This window comes from Falco biarmicus, chromosome 7 (assembly GCF_023638135.1).
Source record: "Falco biarmicus isolate bFalBia1 chromosome 7, bFalBia1.pri, whole genome shotgun sequence".
Lineage (NCBI taxonomy): Eukaryota > Metazoa > Chordata > Aves > Falconiformes > Falconidae > Falco > Falco biarmicus.
Window position 1 is genome coordinate 14269760 of NC_079294.1, and position 20013 is coordinate 14289772.

Genomic DNA, 20013 nt, shown 5'->3' on the forward strand with positions numbered 1-20013 from the left:
ATGCAGCTGGTCTGGCTTGGTTTGGACCCTGGCATATTGCATGAATCCTGCATGGCCCAGGAGTCTGTTCTTCATGGGGCACACTGAGAATTCATGGCTTGCTGCTGCACTCCAGAAAAATGCATGTGGTCAGAGCTAAACGGATTAACCACCACTGTTTCTGAATGAAAAAATGGAATTGTTCATTTTAGTTATTTGACACTTGCCCCTTTCTTTTGCTGTTTAAGGAAAGATGGGCAGGGGGAGGATTTGAAAGTTCAACCAACAAACCTCAAAATGGTTTTTTTTGGGGGGGTCTTGCTAGAAAAGATGACTGTCTTAACTATGAGCAGAAAATTCAGACAGCTTAACTGAGTTACTAGATTTAAAAATGGTGATGAATGAGGCTGGCTGTACTGTTCCTTCCATTTTCTCATCAGAAGTTAGTCTCCTAACACTTTTACTCCATGTTTTTAGGGTCTTACATGGTATATAGGTTTCTGCCCCCTTTGACTATGAACCTTACTGCCCATTTTCCTGCTTCTGATCTATTACAAAAGACTTAAGAAGGCCCGTGAAAACTTAATTCTTTATATACCTTTGTAATATCAGAGATCTTGTTCACTCAGCTGCTGGTAATACAATCTACTGCTCCCTGCAGACTTCTAGTTGCTAGGAACTTTGTGTATTAAGTGTCTGGCTCTTCACCCTTGGCTGGCTATGTGCCAAATGGCTGAGACTTCAAGCAAATGAGATTATTTTACAATGACTCTTTTGTTATTAGAACTTAGAAGGGTTTCTTTACATGTTAGATGAATGTCTAAAAAGTTTTCTTAGGACAGCTGCTTTTCCCCTGGCAGGAATAGAATTTTGACTTTGCTTCCAGTGTTCTTCAAAATATTGTGGTTTGTGCCAAAGACTTCAGTTTTTCTATAAAAGGCAGGAAGCTGTAATTTCCTTGCTGTAAGCAATAGATTTTTAATATGATATTCTGATGAAATTACCCTGTGAAGCAGTAGCCTCAGGGAGCTGATTTACCTTTTTGTTCTAGGTGTAAATTTATTTTCTGCAGCTTTTATAGGTTAACAGTTCTGACTTTAAATAAGGAAAAAAAAAATCATAATCTTGTATCTTTATTTTATGGCCTTGTTTAAGTCATTGTTAAGAAGACCTAAAATAAAAAATGTTTTCTTAAAATTCCAGCATCAGTTGTGTAATACAGTTCTACAGTTGAAAATTTTAGCACTGAACAATGAATAAAATGTACATTATAAAAGGTTTTTTTAAAACTACATTGGTTGATGCTGTTTTAGCAAGAAGGCAGGACCCAGCACTTGAAATTAAATGTTCAGAGACATGATTAAGTCAAAATGTGTTCACAAAAGCATTTTTATATATATATATCTAATTAGCACCAGGAAAGCTTCAATCCCATTAAAAACAATAAAGAACCTATTTAAAGTCCAGCATCAAAGGGGCAGAGCCATGAGAAGAGTTCCAGTCACTTGTTGACCCTGAGAACAATAGTGTCGAATATTGATCCCATTGTATGAGAAGAGATGAGATTCAGTGACTGTGCAATTCTGTACTGTAAAAGTTAAACACTGAAGTATTGCAAGATGAGAGTGGATAGTTGGAGACAGGCAAATACATGCAGAAATTTAGGCTTGACAGTGTGTTCATTTCATCTGTTAGATGATTTCTAAGATGCACATCCCATACATACTAAACTCTAAGGCAACTTTTGTCTTGATGTTTAAAAATATTCTTAAGGCAGATAGGTCTGACTGAAATTAAACTGTCAAATAATCTGTCAGTACTAGTTGGATGGGGGTGGACATGTATTCACCCACACTGAGATGCCAAAACTTCCTTTGTGAAATGTGGCAGCTACGTAATGTTGCAGAGGAGCTCTACACACAAGATAAAAAATGGGGAAGAATTTCTCCAGTTGAACTTACAATGAGGATTTTAGATAATCAGAAAGGAAAGCCACAGAAATGTGACTTACAGAAAGGAATATTAAACTGTAGGCATGTGCCTTATATAGTCTATTTTTCTTACTCTGAATATTTTTTAATTTTTTTTAATGTCTTTCAGAAGAGTTGTAGATATGGGGATAGAAAGACCCAGAAGACTTTCCTGCTGTTTAATGTCAACATCAGCTGTATCTGCACTCTTCTCTGTTTTGAGAACCTCCAGTCATGGAGGTGCCACAGCCTCCCCAAAAAGTCATTGCCAGTTTTTAAATTACCCTTATTTCTTAATGTTTAATTTAAATCCCATTTGTGCAAACTTTTTGCTGCCTACCTTAGGAAACTTTCACAGTCTTTAGTTTGCTTCACTCTTATCTTCTTTCCCCTAATCATTGCTTAGCTCTTTTTAAATCTTTTTTTTTTATATCACACGTTACAGAACTGTTTCTTTGGTGCTGTTCTTGGACTGTTTCTGAGTACCCAGAACTAGACAAAGGTGTTACATTAGAGGTCCGGTCAATGTCAGAATGAATGGCAGGATAATGTCAGGTACCTGACATATTAAATACCTGTTTTGTCATCCTGAGACTAAAAAGAATAAAAAGAAAAAGATGCTTGAGAAGAGTCCCAATAAAGCTGTTAGCTTTCTCCAGTTACCCTGTCTATGACTGTTGCTGCTGAGTATGTCATTATGGTAATTTGTTTTAGTATTTTTGTAGAAGTAAGGCCATAGGAATAGTCTGAATTAATTCCTTTTCAGAGTGTCTCTTTTAGAAACAAAAATCCAGTAATGTGGAAATAGCACTGCTGTATTTGTTCTCCAGTAAGCACTTGTTTTAGCTGCTTAAAATAAGCCCCCAAAAAAAGTTGGACCAGCAAAATAATTGTTGTGTAGTTGAGTTCTACATAGCCTCAGCTGTCAGAAATTGGAACTTGCTGTTTCTTTGTCTGCAAAGCAGATAATAGATAATCAGATTTCACTTTGTCATATTGATGCTTATCAAAAAATGATCAAATCGCATCCTGACCTTCTGTTAGAAATTAAGTAGTTTAATCCCCTGCGGCTACATACAGGAGAGCATGTCTTTTAATTCCTTAATTATTCTGTCATTCTTTCCTGAAACCTTTCTCTGGTGTCCCAGTTTTTTGAATTTCAAATGTGAGGTATGAGTAGACTTCCAGCTGCAGTTGCATCAATGCCAAAAGCAGAGGTAATAAATCCATACACTACTTTGATTTCCCAGTTTATGGCAAAATCAATTCCCTAAGAGTGCCTGTTTATCTAATTACCCCCTACATCAGGGAAATCTAATCTCTGCTTTGCAGAGCAGAATCACTGTTACACCAGAGCAGTTACATTCCATGTTTCCAGGGGCCTAATACAGTATTTTGCAAAGTCTGACTTCATGTTGCTGTTAAGTTGTGCTTGTGCAGTCTCCTCATTACATTACCAAGTTACCTACTTTTTCCGTAAGCCAAGGTGGTTAAATATTAGTTCTGTCCTTCACATTTTCATTTGTTGAACTGTGTTCCACTGTTTTGAGAAGTCTACAGTTACACAGGTAGCTCCGTGTCCATTTTTAAAAAGAAGCACATTGGTTTTCTTCCTCTGGATTCCTCCAGAACTCAACCATTGATTTTACAGCTTGTTCGATTTAGCTTTAAAGTTCTTTGAACTTGCCAATATAACTGTGCAGCTTTAGTGAGTCCTCTTCAACATCTGTATCAACTGGTGTTAGAATACGAAGTGTTTCATCATTAGTACTTAATATTGCCATTTCCCAAAATACGGGGTGGGGGGTGGGGGAAGTGATTGATAAATATTTATGGGTGGTAGAACTGTTGTGCAGTTCTTTTTGTTCTTAAAGTATTAACAAAACGTTTAATCTGCCTTAAGTATGCTGACAGTGATGTTTCTGTGCATCTTCTGGCTTTCCTTAGTGGTTTTCTGCAAGTCTTAAGTTTCTATTTATATCTGTTGCTATCAACTTTGTTTTGAACATTGTATTTCTGTATGTACGAAACATACACTTTAAAGCTCCTTTTGCAACCTGGTAATTGCTGTGTTTAGTTCATTTATTTTTCTGAAATCAATTGAAAAAATAAAATTAACCTTAATGTTTATTCACATGCTTCTCTTTAAATGATTCTCCTAGTTCTGTGGAACTGTTCCTAGATTCGCAGAAGAGTTAAACATGCTTAATCTTTATGCCTGAGTGTGCTGATTTTCCTTCAGTGCATACATGTTATTAAAGGACATACTGGATGCAGATGGAAACACAGCAACTACAAGCACTTTCATTAAGAAACAGTATCACTGGCAAAATGTTTGGGGAGGGGAATCTTAGTTTAGGCCTTTGTTCTCAGGAGGATGTTTTATTTTTAATCTCTTAACTGTCCAATTTCTGTTGAGTGCCCATTACGGAGACAGAAGCTTTGTTGCATTCTGTTTGTGATCCCATACATCTTCCACTGTTTCCCATTTCTTTAGTGATCTTGTTCTAGCCTAATGGTTAGGGCTGTGTTTGACAAGCTGTACACCCCAGCTTTGAGCCCTTCAGGTAGGAGGGCCTAGAAACCCAAACGGCCTCTTCCTGAGTGACTCACTATCTAGAGGTCTAAATGTATCTCTCGTAGTATTATATAAAAGCTGCCCTTTTTTGTCATATTAAAAAAAAAAAATATCGTGCTGTTTTCCTATCCCTAAACAGGTGTTTGGCAGGGAAAATTCTTTATGGGTGTTCTGGACAATGAATCTCCTATCCCCCGTGCCATGCTTTACTCAGATCTGCAGAGATGCTAAATTTACATAAGAGTCATTTACAGACATTCCTGTCCTAATATTATTTACTGGCCATTCTGGACAGTTTCCTCTTAGTATTTTGGCTTTTCTAAGACACATTTTGAATAAAAAATTAATGTGTATCACATGATATTATGAGTTCTTATTTGTAAGTTAGCCATCTGACTCCCTGTGCAGACCTGGCTCTAGGTATGTGTGCTCATGCTGAACTGGTGTCCGGTATAAGCACCCTCAGCCTTTTCTCCTGCTGTAATCCCCTCCTGATTATATTCCTTACAGGACTAACGAGCCCAGTAATCCTGCTATTTGGTGTTGTCTCTTTATCCTTTATTAATAAGGATACTAGTTATTAATTAATAGAGGTAAAATAGACAACTGACCAAACAGCAAAGTAGTTGTCAGTACTAAAAGCTGAACTAACGTGCTGCTTATACTTTAAAAAAGTCACTGACATTTTTATCAAACTCAGTGGAAGAGAGCCCTTATCAAGCATTTTCCAAATGGCTTTTATTATATTTCCTGGAATGTAGAATTATTGTTGTGAGTGGATGAAAGAGTAAGTAACTTTAAATATCTCTCTTAAAACTTTACTCAAAAGTAGGGGAGTTCTGCTGTTTCAGGAGGAAACCACATAATTTGGGAATGCTTTAATTAAAACAATAGTCTTGGTCAGAGATGTTCTGTTTTCTATTTCTTTGCAAAAAAAAATGTTTTAAATTTATCTTCAAGCAATTACCTAAAGTAACATCTATCTTGAAGGAAATTAAGTGTATTTTGGAAGGAGAGTAGAGGTATAAACAAGTGAGAATGATCTTTTACCCTTATTAGATCTGTTTAGATCTCTTACCTCATGCACAGGAACTTTGATTGCATGCAAATAGCTTGTGTTCTGCAATCTGTAAAACGATTAAAGATACTTGCTTTATGTCTGTGTAGTCTATTAAAGTTGAGTATGTGTCAATCTCCTGAACTGATCTAATGCTTGCTCAGAAATAGCTAAAACACATCTGGTGGTAGACTGGCACAGAAATGTGGTGGGTTTTGGTTTGGGTTTTTTTGTTTTGTTTTGTTTGGGGGTGGGGGTGGGGAGGCTGTTTGTTTTTTTAGTAATGTCTAGAATTGGCTCTTGAATTGGTTTCTTTTCATCTTTCTTAAGTTAGGAGTTTGTTTTCCCGGATGTAGTATATGGCATAGAATTACTAAGACTGCAGCTTTGAAAACAGTGAATGCTTGTGGGCAAGGGACTCTCTAGTCACTGTCTTAAATCTTTTCTTGATTAAAGGAACTAGAAAAAAATACTTGATTTTTGTTAGTAATTCATCATCCTTTTTCTGCCTATTCCCTGAAGTGCATGAAACTTTCTGCTCCAGTTCTCAACCTCCTTAGTGAGAACTGCAATCTGTTTGTGAAGCATCTATGTAAGTGGATGTCTGTCAACAATCTGACACTGTGGTCACATTCTTCCAAACGTTTTGCAGGACGATCCATAATTCTATATTGAGGTGGACAGTGCTGGGCCACGCAGAGAAAGTATGCACAAACTGTGGGAGCCTTCCTGCTGAGGTGCCCGTATTGCCTTAGAAAAATGTGGCATTAATGAATTGGTGTTAGTAGAACAGCGCTCCTAAACTCTCAGTATGAAATAACAAAGAAATTGCAAACTGTTAGTGCTTGCCCTCAGTGCTTCTGCCAGTGAGAATTTTCAGGGAAATTACGCAGCAAATGCAGATGTGGTATATGTGATAAAACTTTTGGCTCTGATGGGATGTGAAGACCAGTTTCTCTTTTGAGTCTCATCCTTGTGCATTTATTATTGCTTTTCTAAATATTTCTATTGAATTAACCTTTTAATCTACATGATAGAGAAGACAGCGACAAGTGTGTTTTTATTGGCATGGCTCATGAACTTTTAGAATTTTTATGTGGCAATTATTTGAATATGTTCTCAATGTCTGGGTTATTTGACTTACTCTTTCTTTCCATCTGCTTGACTCTGTATCGTCTTCATTGCATTGGAAGCTGTAATGAATATTCACAAAATGCTAAGGAAGTAACAGTGAAAAAAGTGAACTCTTGGAGAAGATAAAGTATATTTAAGAGTCAGACATTATTTTAAATGCAGGTAGTCTTTACATGGTATTAGTGAAAGCCAATTTCCAAGACATAATCAATGTATATTTTTGGTAACCCATTATATGCGGTAAATGAGAATGAAGTACTTCCACAGAAGTCTCAATTTAAAATAAATCCAATCTTTTTAATGGGAGTGGAGAAAGTTATATTAGTGCCCTGTGGTAGCACAAATAGTTAGACTAATTATGCTAAAATTCTTTTTGTTTGAGAGAGAAGTGCTATTGAAGTTTTTTCCATGTTGAATTGAATAGAGCTCTGGTGGGTTGACACCAGCCAGCAGCCACTTGCCAGACTCAGTTTAGAAGCAACGTGAGAAAACTGACACACGCAGACAAATACTCCCTTCAGTTTGGTTGTTTGGTTTGGGTTTTTTTAATCACTAAAGCAACTTTACTGGGATCAGGATTTAAAAAGTTACCATGATTTTACTTCAGTTTTCAATTGCAACCACACAAGTGAAATTTAACAACTTTTTTGAGCCATGTTTCTGATGCGTCAACCTTGGTTTCTCTTTGATGTTGGGTAAAAGAGTCTAGATTTGAAAGAAAAATCTGTGTAGTATTGTTAAAGATGCTTTTATTTTGACCCTCTGCCAATATATCTTGCTGCTTGCCTGGAACTTGGGGTTTTTTAAGGTCTACATACAAGTAGCTTGAGTAAAGTGTATACTCAGTAGTTCTGGCAGTGAGCAATTTGAGGGACAGAAGGCAAGCCGATATGCAGTGGCAGGAGGCATAAGTAGCAAAAGAACATGTTTGTTTAAAGGTATTACACAAAGGAAAAACTCCTGCCCTGAATGGCCATGGGGGAGCAACCTGTACTGAAAGGGGCTGACCAAAAGGTTGCTCAGAGGTCAGGCTCTCTCCAAAATAACCATGTTCCTGTGTTTCACCATGGCCATGTTTCATATGTTTTGTGGATATTTCTGCAGGCAAATTCTCTGTTCCTCATCTGAGAGAGATGAAGGAATCTGACTTCTGCAGCAAATCACTGCTGCAAACAGAATTAGTGAAATATTTGTACATGCATACTTGTTTTCTAAAGTATTGTTTACATCGTGAACAATAAGAAGTTTGTTCCTTTCTGATGGCCTGCATGGAAAAGGCTTGTTAACTTCAATCATGTTGTACTTTATAGAACGTGTAATTAATCAAAGGTTGTAGTAAAAAAAGTAAAAAGAAGAATAAATACTGTAAATGGGAAATGACACCACCTGTATTAAAGCAGTAAGAAGTTTAACTGATGATAGGAATGTACCAAATGGTGGTGGTTCTCTGAAGTTACATCTAAAGATATATCTATAAATAAGCCAAAATGAGAATATGGGCTCAAGCACTGGCCCAAAACCACGTAAACTTTTCAGTTGTTTAATTGCATGGTTCCTTGATACAGTTTGAACTGTGCCAAATTATAGTGTTTGAGATGATGCCCAGACGGTTCGGGTCCTAGCATGTGTAAGGGACTGTTTAAAACAAGCAGTGGGGATGTCGTCTCTGTGCTTCTGGGGAAAGAGGTCAGTGCTGTAGCAGTGAGCCACCAATGTGCCGCTCGGTGTTAGACTTGGGGAACGGTTCCTGGCTGGTTTAGTGGGCATGATCTTAGAAACTTCTCTGTTTCACTAAGCAATCAGATCGGAAGCAAACTTTCTAATACTTTTTCGGGAACACAAAGGCAAGAAGGAAGCAGAGACCTGTACTGCTATTCCCATTCACTGCTTTAACTCTTGTAACCCTGGGTCCTTGCCACTAGCCTCAAGGCTCACAAGACATCGGCTTTCCTATGCCTCTGTTCTAAGCATATTTTCCTTGCTCTGGTCATCTCCCTTCCTAATCTTTCAAGATTACTTTGGTCACTTCTTTACCTTTCCAATGTATGATTTTGCTTCATCAATCGTTTGTCTTCTCTGTACCTGTGACAGATGGGCTTGACCTCAGCCTGTCTTGGCTAGTGCTGCGAGGTAGGCGGTATCAAGATGGTCAGTACTACTCTATGTTTTCTGACACTTCTTTTCTGGACAACTGAAAGCTGATTGCCTGGGGAAAATAAAAATAAAGAAAAGAAAGGAAAGACATTTATTGCCTAGCCTTGCTGTTTGGCTGCCTGGCAAGTGCCAATGCAATCACTGGAAAGGTCTAGAGCAGGGGTCCTCAAACTTTTTAAACAGGGGGCCGGCGCACCGATGGAGTGGCAGGCAGCCATCTGTGGCTGCTTGGTTTCCCCCCCAACCCCCGGCGGGGTGTGTGTGTGGGGGGTGAGTGGGTTCTGTAAATACCGGGGGCCGGATTGAGGACCCTGGGGGGCTGTATCCGGCTGGCAGGCCGTAGTTTGAGGACCCCTGGTCTAGAGAGACTCACCATTTCTGAGATGTCTTAAGTGCAGATGTTTCATCATCCTGGAATGAGGCAGAGATACCGCTGCTGCTGGCACCAGCTCCTGTTCTTACTCAGATGTTACTACATATATTCTGAATATCTGTAGTTTGAACTTCTATTTAAGCTCCAAAGTTTGTGGTAGTTTGTAGTAACTGTAGTGGTGTATGTGAAGAAAGTCTTTAAATACTGATGTTTTTTACAACAAAACTGTGAAGTCTTGTGGTATTTTCTTTATGCATAAAGGCTGATATTTTCATGATAGCTTTGCACTTGGTAAATCGAGCCTTTAAAAAAATCTCTTGAGTTTTGCAAGTGAGGTAATAGTGACTGCCACAATTAAGTGAGAATTTAGGCAGTCTCTTGGCCAAAAACTATCTGGTTCTCGGTATCATGAATTTGCTGTGTTGTAACCTCTGTAGAGAAAGGAAATCCTGACTTCTAAAAATAAAATGCATTGTTATTTTAAGACTGTAAAAGAAGAAAGTTTTAGTTTGGTTAATATGATTGTTTCAAAAATTTTGTATGTTTAATTTTTTATTTTAAAACAGTTGTATTGATGTAAGACCATTTATTTATTTATTTTTACACAAGTCCGGGTTAGGTCAACAACGTTTTTTGTGTTAGGTCAATGTAACTTCTGTTGTAGCAAGTTAGCTTAGGTCAACAAACATTGTGTGACTCAACTTCTCCACATGCTGTGAAGATATTGTTTAGCCCACAGTCCTTCTGTGTGCTGGATAGTTATCTTTGTGCTGTGAAAGACTTCCAGGTGTTATCAAGGTTCTTGTTGCTGTTGCAGTAGTTACTAAGGACTTCTCTAAGAGGAAGGCTTGCAAAAATCTAATTCAGAAGGAAAAAGTAGTTTTCACTAAAAGACATAGTTCAATTTAATGTTAAGAAATAGATCAACGAGGAGTGAAAAAATTAAAAGAACAACTCTCATTACTTCCTAGAATAAAGCAACAGAATCTATACTTCGCAGGAAATGGGCAAAATTTAGCACTGAGAAACTTATCTACCTGTTCTGTTACAAAACCATGACAATTTTAGTATGCTGAATGAAGTATTTCTGCAAAATGATCACGGCATCACACTTTTTCAGCTCTTGGATTGCATTACTAGTGACACTGAAATGAGCATCAATGTTTAGAGTATGTGTTTTCCAGCTTTTCCAGATAAAATTCTTTATATGGAAGAAATTTTCTTCTCATCAGCTTTTCATTTGAGATCTACAGTGCTAATCTTCCAAATACATAATTATTAAACCAAACTGGTGAGAAAGTTGTCTCACCTTTCCTTTTAGTTAATTTCTGTTAGAAATTGTGCTTTACTACAGCAAAGAGGGAGGCTGGATACATTCTCCATTCAGAAAACTATGTATGATTCATTAATATTAATTAATAATTGAAACCATCCCAATTCATATTGGAAATATCAAGTCATTTAAGTTCTGTTCCTTTTAATAATAAAGCCATTTGATTGTCATTGGATAGAGTTATAGATATCACCAATGTTTTTCAGCAGTTTGATCCTTGTGTTGAGAACAATCGTTAATAAGACAGCACAGTTATGGATATGCATAGTTCAGCTTGTGTCTGCATGTGGATGGACATATGCCACAAATTATTATTTGTATCCATTATACAATGGATAATGGGTTAAATTAATCACTGAATACATACAATTTGAGGTTCTAGTTACTGAAAATTAATATGAGTCTGCAATTTTTTTTGTAGTGTCATTTGAAATCTATTTAAAAGAAAACCTGGAATTTGCATAGTCATTTGGCTTCTGTACAATTATTGATGAAATATTTTGGTGGATTTTCTTGAGATGTTTGCAGTTGGGAAGTATAAAAGCACTTCCATGGTTGCTTCTGCTTTGGTATCTGTTGAGGAAAGGCTAATGCCAAGCCTCCTTTTGCTGTGTGTTTTATGGATAATGTGCCTCTATAGTACCTACAAGCTGGGCAATACCAAATTATTACTTGAGAACCTGATCAGCAGGGTTTTTTTCAGCTGAAAAAGGTATTCATATAAATATATATATATATATATATATATATTTAAGTCTTATGGGTAGATAACGGTTATGTGATATTCTCAGGAAATGAAAGAAGCACACAACTTCAGTCTGCTTATGGGTGACTTCAAGTGCTAGTACTGTTTCCTGTTTTTACCGTAAAAGCTGCTACAGTATCATATAAAACGTGTTTTATATAAACATTTAGACAGCAGTTATTTAAAGCTCAATGTTTGGAATGAAAGTCTGTCATGCTTTTCCCAAATAATTCACTTCTATTGTGCTAACATTACTGTACATGTAAGGAAAAACTACTGGCATAATATGAGACAAGCGTTATTGAAAAGGGCAAGACTGGCAATGCTAAAACTGACGTTTAGGTCTTGGTTGCTGAAATTTTTAGAAGTAAACCTTAGGATAATTGCACCTCTTGAGAGGCATATTACAGTCTGTGAATTATTGTTGCATATACATTCAGTAAATATTAATAGTTTAAAAGTTAATAAACTAACAAATTTAAATCACTCTTACCCAACAATAAATGGATTATATTCACAATTGTAATACACTTTTAATCACTACAAACAACACTAATGAATGCTATCTTGTTAATAGAGTATTTAATTTTAAATTTTCCACATTTTAAAGTGGACAAGTAAAAAAATAACTTGGAGCTTGATCCAGAAACATTGTCTTGCTGAAACTTCAAACAAACCTCTGCAATGCACAAAACCTGTGTTTTAATCAGAGATGATCTCTAAATTACAAGTTTTCCTCATCAAGCCGTCTGAAATAAATTTGACTACTGTGATATAATTATTTCTCTGCAATGCTACATTACGTTATATGCTATATTACGCTAATGGCTGAAACCTTTTATCATGCAGACTTATATAAGTGTGCTTATAAATAGTCACACTGATCAGTAGTAGTCAATTTGTCAGTCAGTTCAGTGCTGCTCTACAGGACACAAAATCTGGATCTTCCTTGAAGTTTTAAGCCTGGTAAACAGTGAGTTTATTTCTTGCCAGAATTTTGTTTCTTCATGGGACTGACTAATTTTTATTTTTTTTTTAAGATGTCATTGTCAGTATGATGAAAACCAGTATATTGTGTTTCCATTTTTTTGCTTTGAGATATTACCTTTGCAGTAGTTTTCAGACAGTGTACAGTAATATCCCTCTGGTATGTTACAGACTGCTTGTCAGTAATACAGAATGAGGGAACAACACGGTGCTTTCACTGTAAGTCCATTGCACTGAGAGAAACATAATAATGAAGGGTGTCTACATAGCAAGGCTGGGCAACATTAACTGCTCTTAGAGCAAAGCTAATACTTGTACTTCCTCTTAAGATAGTTTCTATTTTAATATTTCCAAAAAAATTCTTGTATCAATTACCTTTGATTTAGTAAATGAATGAACAAAACCTGTGGATGAATAATACGGAGTTTCCTCTGTATAACGACAGTTTTACTGAGAGCAGTCATGCCAACATTGGCATTTTTTTGACCTAATGTCACTGAGGATAGACACATACACGATATTGCTTGTGGACAGATGGACAGAGAGACTTGTACTTAATAAATAAATAATATAAACATTTGTAATATGCATTTAGCCATACTCTTGATCAAAACTGTCCCCATTTGTACTAGATAGTAGATAGTAAATTTTTCAGCATCATGATCTTAGGTTAGATGACTTTATCTACTTTATCCTTCTATCCGGACATAGGAAGATCAGCTGTCAGATTCCTGATACTTGTTTAATTTGTTCTGTTTAAAACCTATCCAGTAATAGAGATTCCCTTTCTTAGGTAAACAGTAAGTTTGGTGTGGTGGTTTGTTTGTTTTTTTGTTTTTGTTTTTTTTTAATTCTTACCCTTGCAAAGCTTTCCTTGTCTCCAGTCTAATCCCCTGTATTGTAGCCCTTCCTGTGTTTTAGATTAGGAAATCTTTAATGTTCCATGCAGAGAAGAAACAGATTATTCCCTTCCTATTGGCACATCTTCTATATATTTAAAGACCAATCCTAGACAGAGACTGCATGTGTCTAGGCTAAGGAACCTTCCTTTCTATGGAGAATATCTCTAACATGGTGTATGGGAAAGAGCGGCTGGGAAGATGCCCGGGAGTAACGGGACCCGAGGGTGGTGGCTGATGGCCGGCTGAACATGAGCCAGCAGTGTGCCCAGGGGGCCAAGGCGGCCACCAGCATCCTGGCTTGTATCCCACACAGTGTGGCCAGCAGGACAAGGGCAGTGATTGCCCCCCTGTACTGGGCACTGGTGAGGCCGCACCTCGGCTCCTGTGTTCAGTGCTGGGCCCCTCACTTCAGGAGGGACATTGAGGTGCTGCAGCGTGTCCAGGGAAGGGCAACGGGGCTGGGGAAGGGTCTGGAGCACAAGTGTTATGAGGAGCGGCTGAGGGACCTGGGGGTGCTTAGCCTGGAGAGGGGGAGGCTCAGGGGGGACCTTATCGCTCTCTACAATTACCTGAAAGGGGGTTGTAGTCAGGTGGGTGTAGGTCTCTTCTCCCAGATAATGAGCAGCAGGACAAGAGGAAACAGCCTCAAGCTATGTCAGGGTAGGCTTAGATTGGATATTAGGAAAATTCCTTCACTGAAAGAGTGGTGAAGCACTGAACAGGCTGCTCAGGGTGTTGTGTCACCATCCCTGGAAGTATTTAAAAGACATGTAGATAGGACAGGTAGGGACATGGTTTTAGTGGTGGACTTGGCAGTCCTGGATTAATGGTTAGGCTTGATGATCTGAAAGGGCTTTTCCAGCCTAAATGGTTCAATGTTTCTGTGATGATTCAATAATCTTCCTAATGGTCTTACACATCCCTCATAAATTATCCTTAAGCAGCAAAGTTGAAAGTATAAGTTTTCAAAATAAAAATAAGGCCCTTAAAAGGATTCACACTGCATATTGGGTATTTGCTTCAATGGTAGTTGCATTCCTTCTTATTTGTGTTTTCTTTTGATTTTTTTATTCCTAGGTGATTTTTATTAAAAAGTACTCTCAGCTTTTCCAGAACTTCAGTGTCTATGGGGAACCAGGTTTTCAGCTTGCCCTCAGATGTGCTAAACTTTTCATTCCTAGACTAAATACATTTTGTAGTTTTAAGTGTCTTAGAAGCATGCTGTCCAATATTTCTTCTCTTTACACTGGAAAGCATCTAATAAATAACATCAAGACTGGGAACAGACTGACATTAATACAGAAATTTTGCTGAATTTGCAAATCTGGAACCTTGACTTCTTTGTAAGTGATATAAATCATGTTAGAGCACTGGTCCTTCTATTAAAAGAATAAAAAAGGTGGGGAAAAGGGGGCACACTTTAAATACACAGCTAAACGGTGGCAGTTTAACAGCTTAACATGTTGTAAAGGTCATTTATCCTCTTTCAGTTGTAAACTAATGCACCTTAGATTAAACAGCACTGAAAACGGTTTAAGATGATGTATTTTGTTTCACACTTGGAGTAGACAAACAACATGTATGTGGACAGTTGTGATGTCTTAATGACTACTGATGCTTTGTTAAGCATCCAGAAATAGATCCTGTTTCTGAACTGCATGTGAACAATTTTCCACTCTCCTGATTCTTACAGAAATACTGCATTTCCTCATTATAACAATTACAACGACCATTTTACTCCTTGTAATTCCACTTTCAGCAGCTATTATATGGAAACAAGGGCTTTTATGAGCATTGGGAATTTAGATCCAATACTGATAGTTTTAGTTAGCTTAGCTTTAGTTGTATTTTGTCCTATATTTGAAAAAAAACCAAACAACCTACAACTACTTATAGTGTTGTAGTACAAAGCAATGTGGCTGCTTTTGTTTACTTTTGTTTGTGCATGTCAACATTATTGTTGGCAGGAATAAGCTTAGCCGAGGGAATATTTTTGTCACTGTTGCAACAGTTGGTCCTTACACAATGTTTTATTTGAAGAATCGCACCATGAAAATGGCTTTCTTGGCATAAGAGTAGTTTATCTGGGGAAAACTAACTCAAACCCAGAAGATAATTGTTGGATATAGTGTACTAGAAAATGTTGTGATTGAATTTATTTTTCTCTAAAGAATATAATAAATGATAAGTCAAAATACACATATTTATGTACACATATATGATATGTAATACAGGAAATACTTTTATAGGTAGAAAAGAGCCAGTTTGAAAAGAGCAAATGGAATGAGAATGTAAAGAGAACAAACAATTTAGGTGTTAATGAGTTTAGAGAGAAATGCCTGTAGTATCTCTAAAATCCGATGAAATGAGAAAATTCTTTGTTTGAAAAGGATCAGCAGTGCCCATTCTGGAAGTTATTTTTAATTTTTCACTGCCTTTGTAAAAGAAAATTTTTATTCTTGTGACATCGCCATCAGGCTTGTATAGTGTAGCAAGGTAGGAATCTGTTTAATTAAAATGGTAATCCCACCAGGATTACTTTCTCATGCATGTTCTACATTTGAAACATTTAGAAGATGAATCTGCCAGCTCAAGTGGTGGAGCAAGGGAAGAGCTTGTCAGGCTGTGGAGCACCATGACACAGGCATCTGAGCAGCTCCAGCAGGCTTTTAGGTTCAGCTCAGTGCTGCTAGGTCAGATGCTGAATGGCTCTGTAAGGTGCTTGGGTGTCTCATCTGCTTTTCTACTACCTAGGCTGTGCTAGCACCTGTATGGGTGAACAGAGTAATTGCAGCTCAGACTACATCTCTCAAAAGCTTTGATCCACTCCCACTTATGCTTAATGTAAAGCAAATTTCTTTAGAAGCTAGAGTAACTATTTCACGTCTAAGCCATGAATGTCAATCATTCTTGAACTAGAAAAATGCTTTTGGCACTAGGGTGAATAATTTATTATTTTAATGACATTTGGAAACAATGATACCTTGAGAATTAAGGTACTTCAGCATTATTTGTCTTACTCTTACAGTTTTAATCCTTAATATTTACTGTATTTTAAGTATGTGATACTTGAAATATTTCATCTTCACATTTGAGACTGCGGAAGAGTATGCCATCTAGGTTATGTTGTCTTTATGCAAGATTAAGAATATTCCATATATTCATGACAAAATGTGACTTCTGCCTGGCTAAAAACTTCATTAAAAATGTGGCCTATATGACAATCTTATTTTAAATAAATAAAAATTCAGTAACCGCCTTTACTAATTTTATTCCACCTGATGTTGCTTCTGTAAGTTTTGAACATGGAACTGCATATCTTTTACAAAACTAGATCATTCAGTGCTCCTCATTTTACAGGGGAATATGAAAATACAAAATACTGGGCTTGCTTCTCTTCATAAGAATAGATGCATGAATACTGTTTTTCAAAGGCAACAGACCACACTTATCGAGAGCAGGTTTTTGGTTCACCTAGAGATGACAGTCATCAGTGAGAAATATCTTGGAAATGGGATTTGAACATGACATAGTAAGCTGTTTTCAGCTTTATGAACATGAAGTACACCTTGCTGTTGCTGTGGCCACTCAGCCGAGACTGTGAATATGAATATGAAACTGATTGCTAGTTTTACAAGTATGTCTTTTTTTATATATGTAATTGTAATGCCAGTTTAGAAGTATTATGTGTTGATGTTGGTGGCAACCTTCTCAAAGTTCAGCAATAAATTGCCAACTCTTTCAGTTCATAATTAATAAATGATAAAGGTGTTCAAAGAAATGGCCTTGAAATAGTGTCTCATATTGTATAGATAATTGATCTATCTAGGAATGTTAATGTGGTGCACAGTGCACATGAACAGAAATTCTGCATCTTTAAACACATGCACTGTAGCAGAACTTTGCAGATACTCTGTGAGAATTTTTTATGTTTCAGAGTCTGGAAATTTTCTGTTGAGTATAAAACCTGTATGAATAGCTATTACAGCAACTTTTTTTTTTTTTTTTTTTTTCAGGCAAGCAATCTGCTCAACCAAGAATTAGCAGTGGCTTAGTAATTATGGTATAATTTGGAATACAACAGACAAAACTTCAGAGATTTAGATGCATTTCATTCAAACCAGGGATCTGACCATTTTGTGTCTCTCTTTTTTTAAACCATGCTTTAAAGCTTAAAAAAAAAAAGCAAGTATAACTTTCTTGGGATACTTGGATAGGTTCTGAAGCTTCTAGAAATCAGTAATGAATATATTGTTTTAAAGTACTTTTTGTTGGCTTCCTTATGTGCTGCATTCTTTTCAAAGTAATTATAACCTCAAAACCTGCCAGTTTATCTCTTGTGCTATGCTTATTGTGATTTTTTTCACAGCGTGTTGATAAAACTCCCGAATAATACATAGAGTAGTTCAGTCACGTAAAATTGAGTTGAATCTTTTGTTTAAGAAAAATGGTTTCTTGGCAGTGTTTTCAAAACAATATCTTAGTTCTTTAAACTGGGAATGTGAAAAAAATTAACTCACATTTTTGTGCTGCAGCAAAAAAAGAACTGGGAAAAAATGTTGCTTAGTTATAACCTCTATGGGTTTTTTTGATTTTTTTTTTTTTTAGTTTCAACAGGATTTAATCCCTTTTCAAAGCTCCACTTTCTCTGCATTGAAATAAATGATTATTATTAAATTTGAGAATGTTGTTTTATGTGTCTAGTACCTTAAGTTAGTATGTGCCTAGTAACTTTAGTCTCAAGACATAGGTATTTCCTAATGAGTTCTCTTTTAGGGGTTACATCTTAGGCAGAGCTGAAAAATATTTCTTCTGGCCTCAAGGCATCTTTTTGGCAGTAATCTGGAGAGAGATCATGGAATAATATAGGCTGGACGGGACCTCCATAGGTCACATAGACCAAACACCTGCACCAGGAGTGTCTAATTAGATCACCTGGCACAGGAACTTGTCTTTGAAAAAGTTATCAGCAGTGGCTATGGAAATGCAAGAGAAACAAATGCATTCCTAGTGGATATCACATTGCTTACAGAGGAGGAGAAAAGCAAACGACTGACTTGCCTGGGGGAAAAGCCCTTTTCAGAATATAGTGATGAATAATGTCATATATGAAAAAATACATATTCTATTTGATACTCATCTGAGGAATGGTCCAATCTTTCCTCAAAAATTAATGTTATATTAATTGTATTTTACAGTTATGTGTTTTACACTGTAGTAAATTCTTACGGGTTTGTATTTGCAGTTTCCCGAATGTGGTTTCTATGGAATGTACGACAAAATTCTGCTCTTCCGCCATGACCCTACCTCTGAGAACATTCTCCAGTTAGTGAAATCAGCTGCAGATATCCAAGAAGGAGACCTAGTTGAAGTTGTCTTATCAGGTAACTAAAAAACAATGAAAAGTACTGTCATGCTTTTGCAGCCAGAAACATCCACAGTATTTTTGTTCTAATTAGGATTCAAGAGAAAGGAAATTTTATTTGCATGGACTTTCACCTATGCTGGGTTAAAATCTTTCTCAGGTTTATATAGGCATATTATACCTATTAATTATTTTTTTTCTTCCTGTTCCATTGTATACTTTTAAACAACCTTATTTTGTCCATATTACTATTTAACAACAGGTTAATATTAATAAACAAACAAAAATTTGAAATAATGTATATTCTGCGGTTTTAGAGGAAAACATCATCCTGTATGGCTGCCTAACCCTTTTCAAAGAAGCACAGTAAAAATGAAATATAGCAATTAACAACAAAATGCAATAGATTTTTTAACATTTACTTAATTAACAAAGTATGTTGAAAATTAGAATTGATCTTCACGTATCTCGCATAAAGTATCAACAGTTTAATATTTAATTGAATAGAGTCTAAATTTTTCTGTTAGTTGATGCAGTCAGTTCATACTTACCTGTGGAGAGGAATTCTCAAGACCATTCTTCCTAACAGTGACCTGGATCCTTTCAAAGTAAGGAGGTTTGGCTTTTATGTTGTATGAAGTGCCATGAAAATGTCCACTGGAAATAGGAATAACTGCTTTTTCAGAGCCCTGCATAACAGTGCCTGCCAGGACTGCTCTGACTCTTTACATGATTTATTTTTAAAATTAGAAAAGGAAAGGAAGAAAAAAAATTAACTACTAGGTAGGGAAGCAAATAAAATTATAGAAATATATATTTTTTTATGGATGGCTGTCCAAGAGGAGTTCTGGATGCTTCTTGTACAGGACTATTGGTTATGTGACAGGTATAAATGATGGTATGGAAGCTGAAAAGGTGGAGCAAAAGAAATAACTATTTAGGCCTAGGAAATACAAAAGTCAGAGGAGACAAGTTGATTATGTAAGTCCATGCAAAGCCAGAGAATGAAAGTTATAGTCTGAAGGTGACTAGCAGGTGAAGGGGTGTAAGGAAAGTATGAGTGAACCATGAGGTCAAAGTCCAACATTTTGGAGGCAATGAAATGACAAATGGATTTAAGGAGCATATTTAGCCAGCAGAGTGGCCATAAGGAGCGGTTTACTCTAACTGAAGTAGGAAATAAGCACATATCATCTTGACTGGAACATTGAGGACATCTGGGGATGCCATTAGGTGTCAATAGGACTTGTCAAAAGCTTAGATGTAAGAAGGGATGAGGTATGTGACTAGGAATAGTGCAAAGTTTACAAGGGTATGGACTTGTAAAGATGTGAAGGTTGTATTTGATAAATAAAACCTAGAAGATGGCTGAAGGGCTTTGTATTTGCAGTTGGAATATGCAGTTAGAGCAATCTGGAAAGATGTTTAAAAATAGG

At 36.7% G+C, this 20013-nt stretch overlaps 1 protein-coding gene across 6 annotated transcripts in view; it reads left to right on the plus strand.

Moving 5' to 3' along the window:
- PRKD1 (protein kinase D1) overlaps positions 1–20013 on the plus strand; it is a 142032-nt gene that overhangs the window by 53194 nt on the left and 68825 nt on the right. For all 6 annotated transcript variants that reach the window (XM_056345803.1, XM_056345804.1, XM_056345798.1 and 3 more), the window contains exon 2: positions 18458–18596. In XM_056345803.1, coding sequence (XP_056201778.1) covers positions 18458–18596 — 139 coding nt within the window. The remainder of the gene's footprint in view (positions 1–18457; positions 18597–20013) is intronic.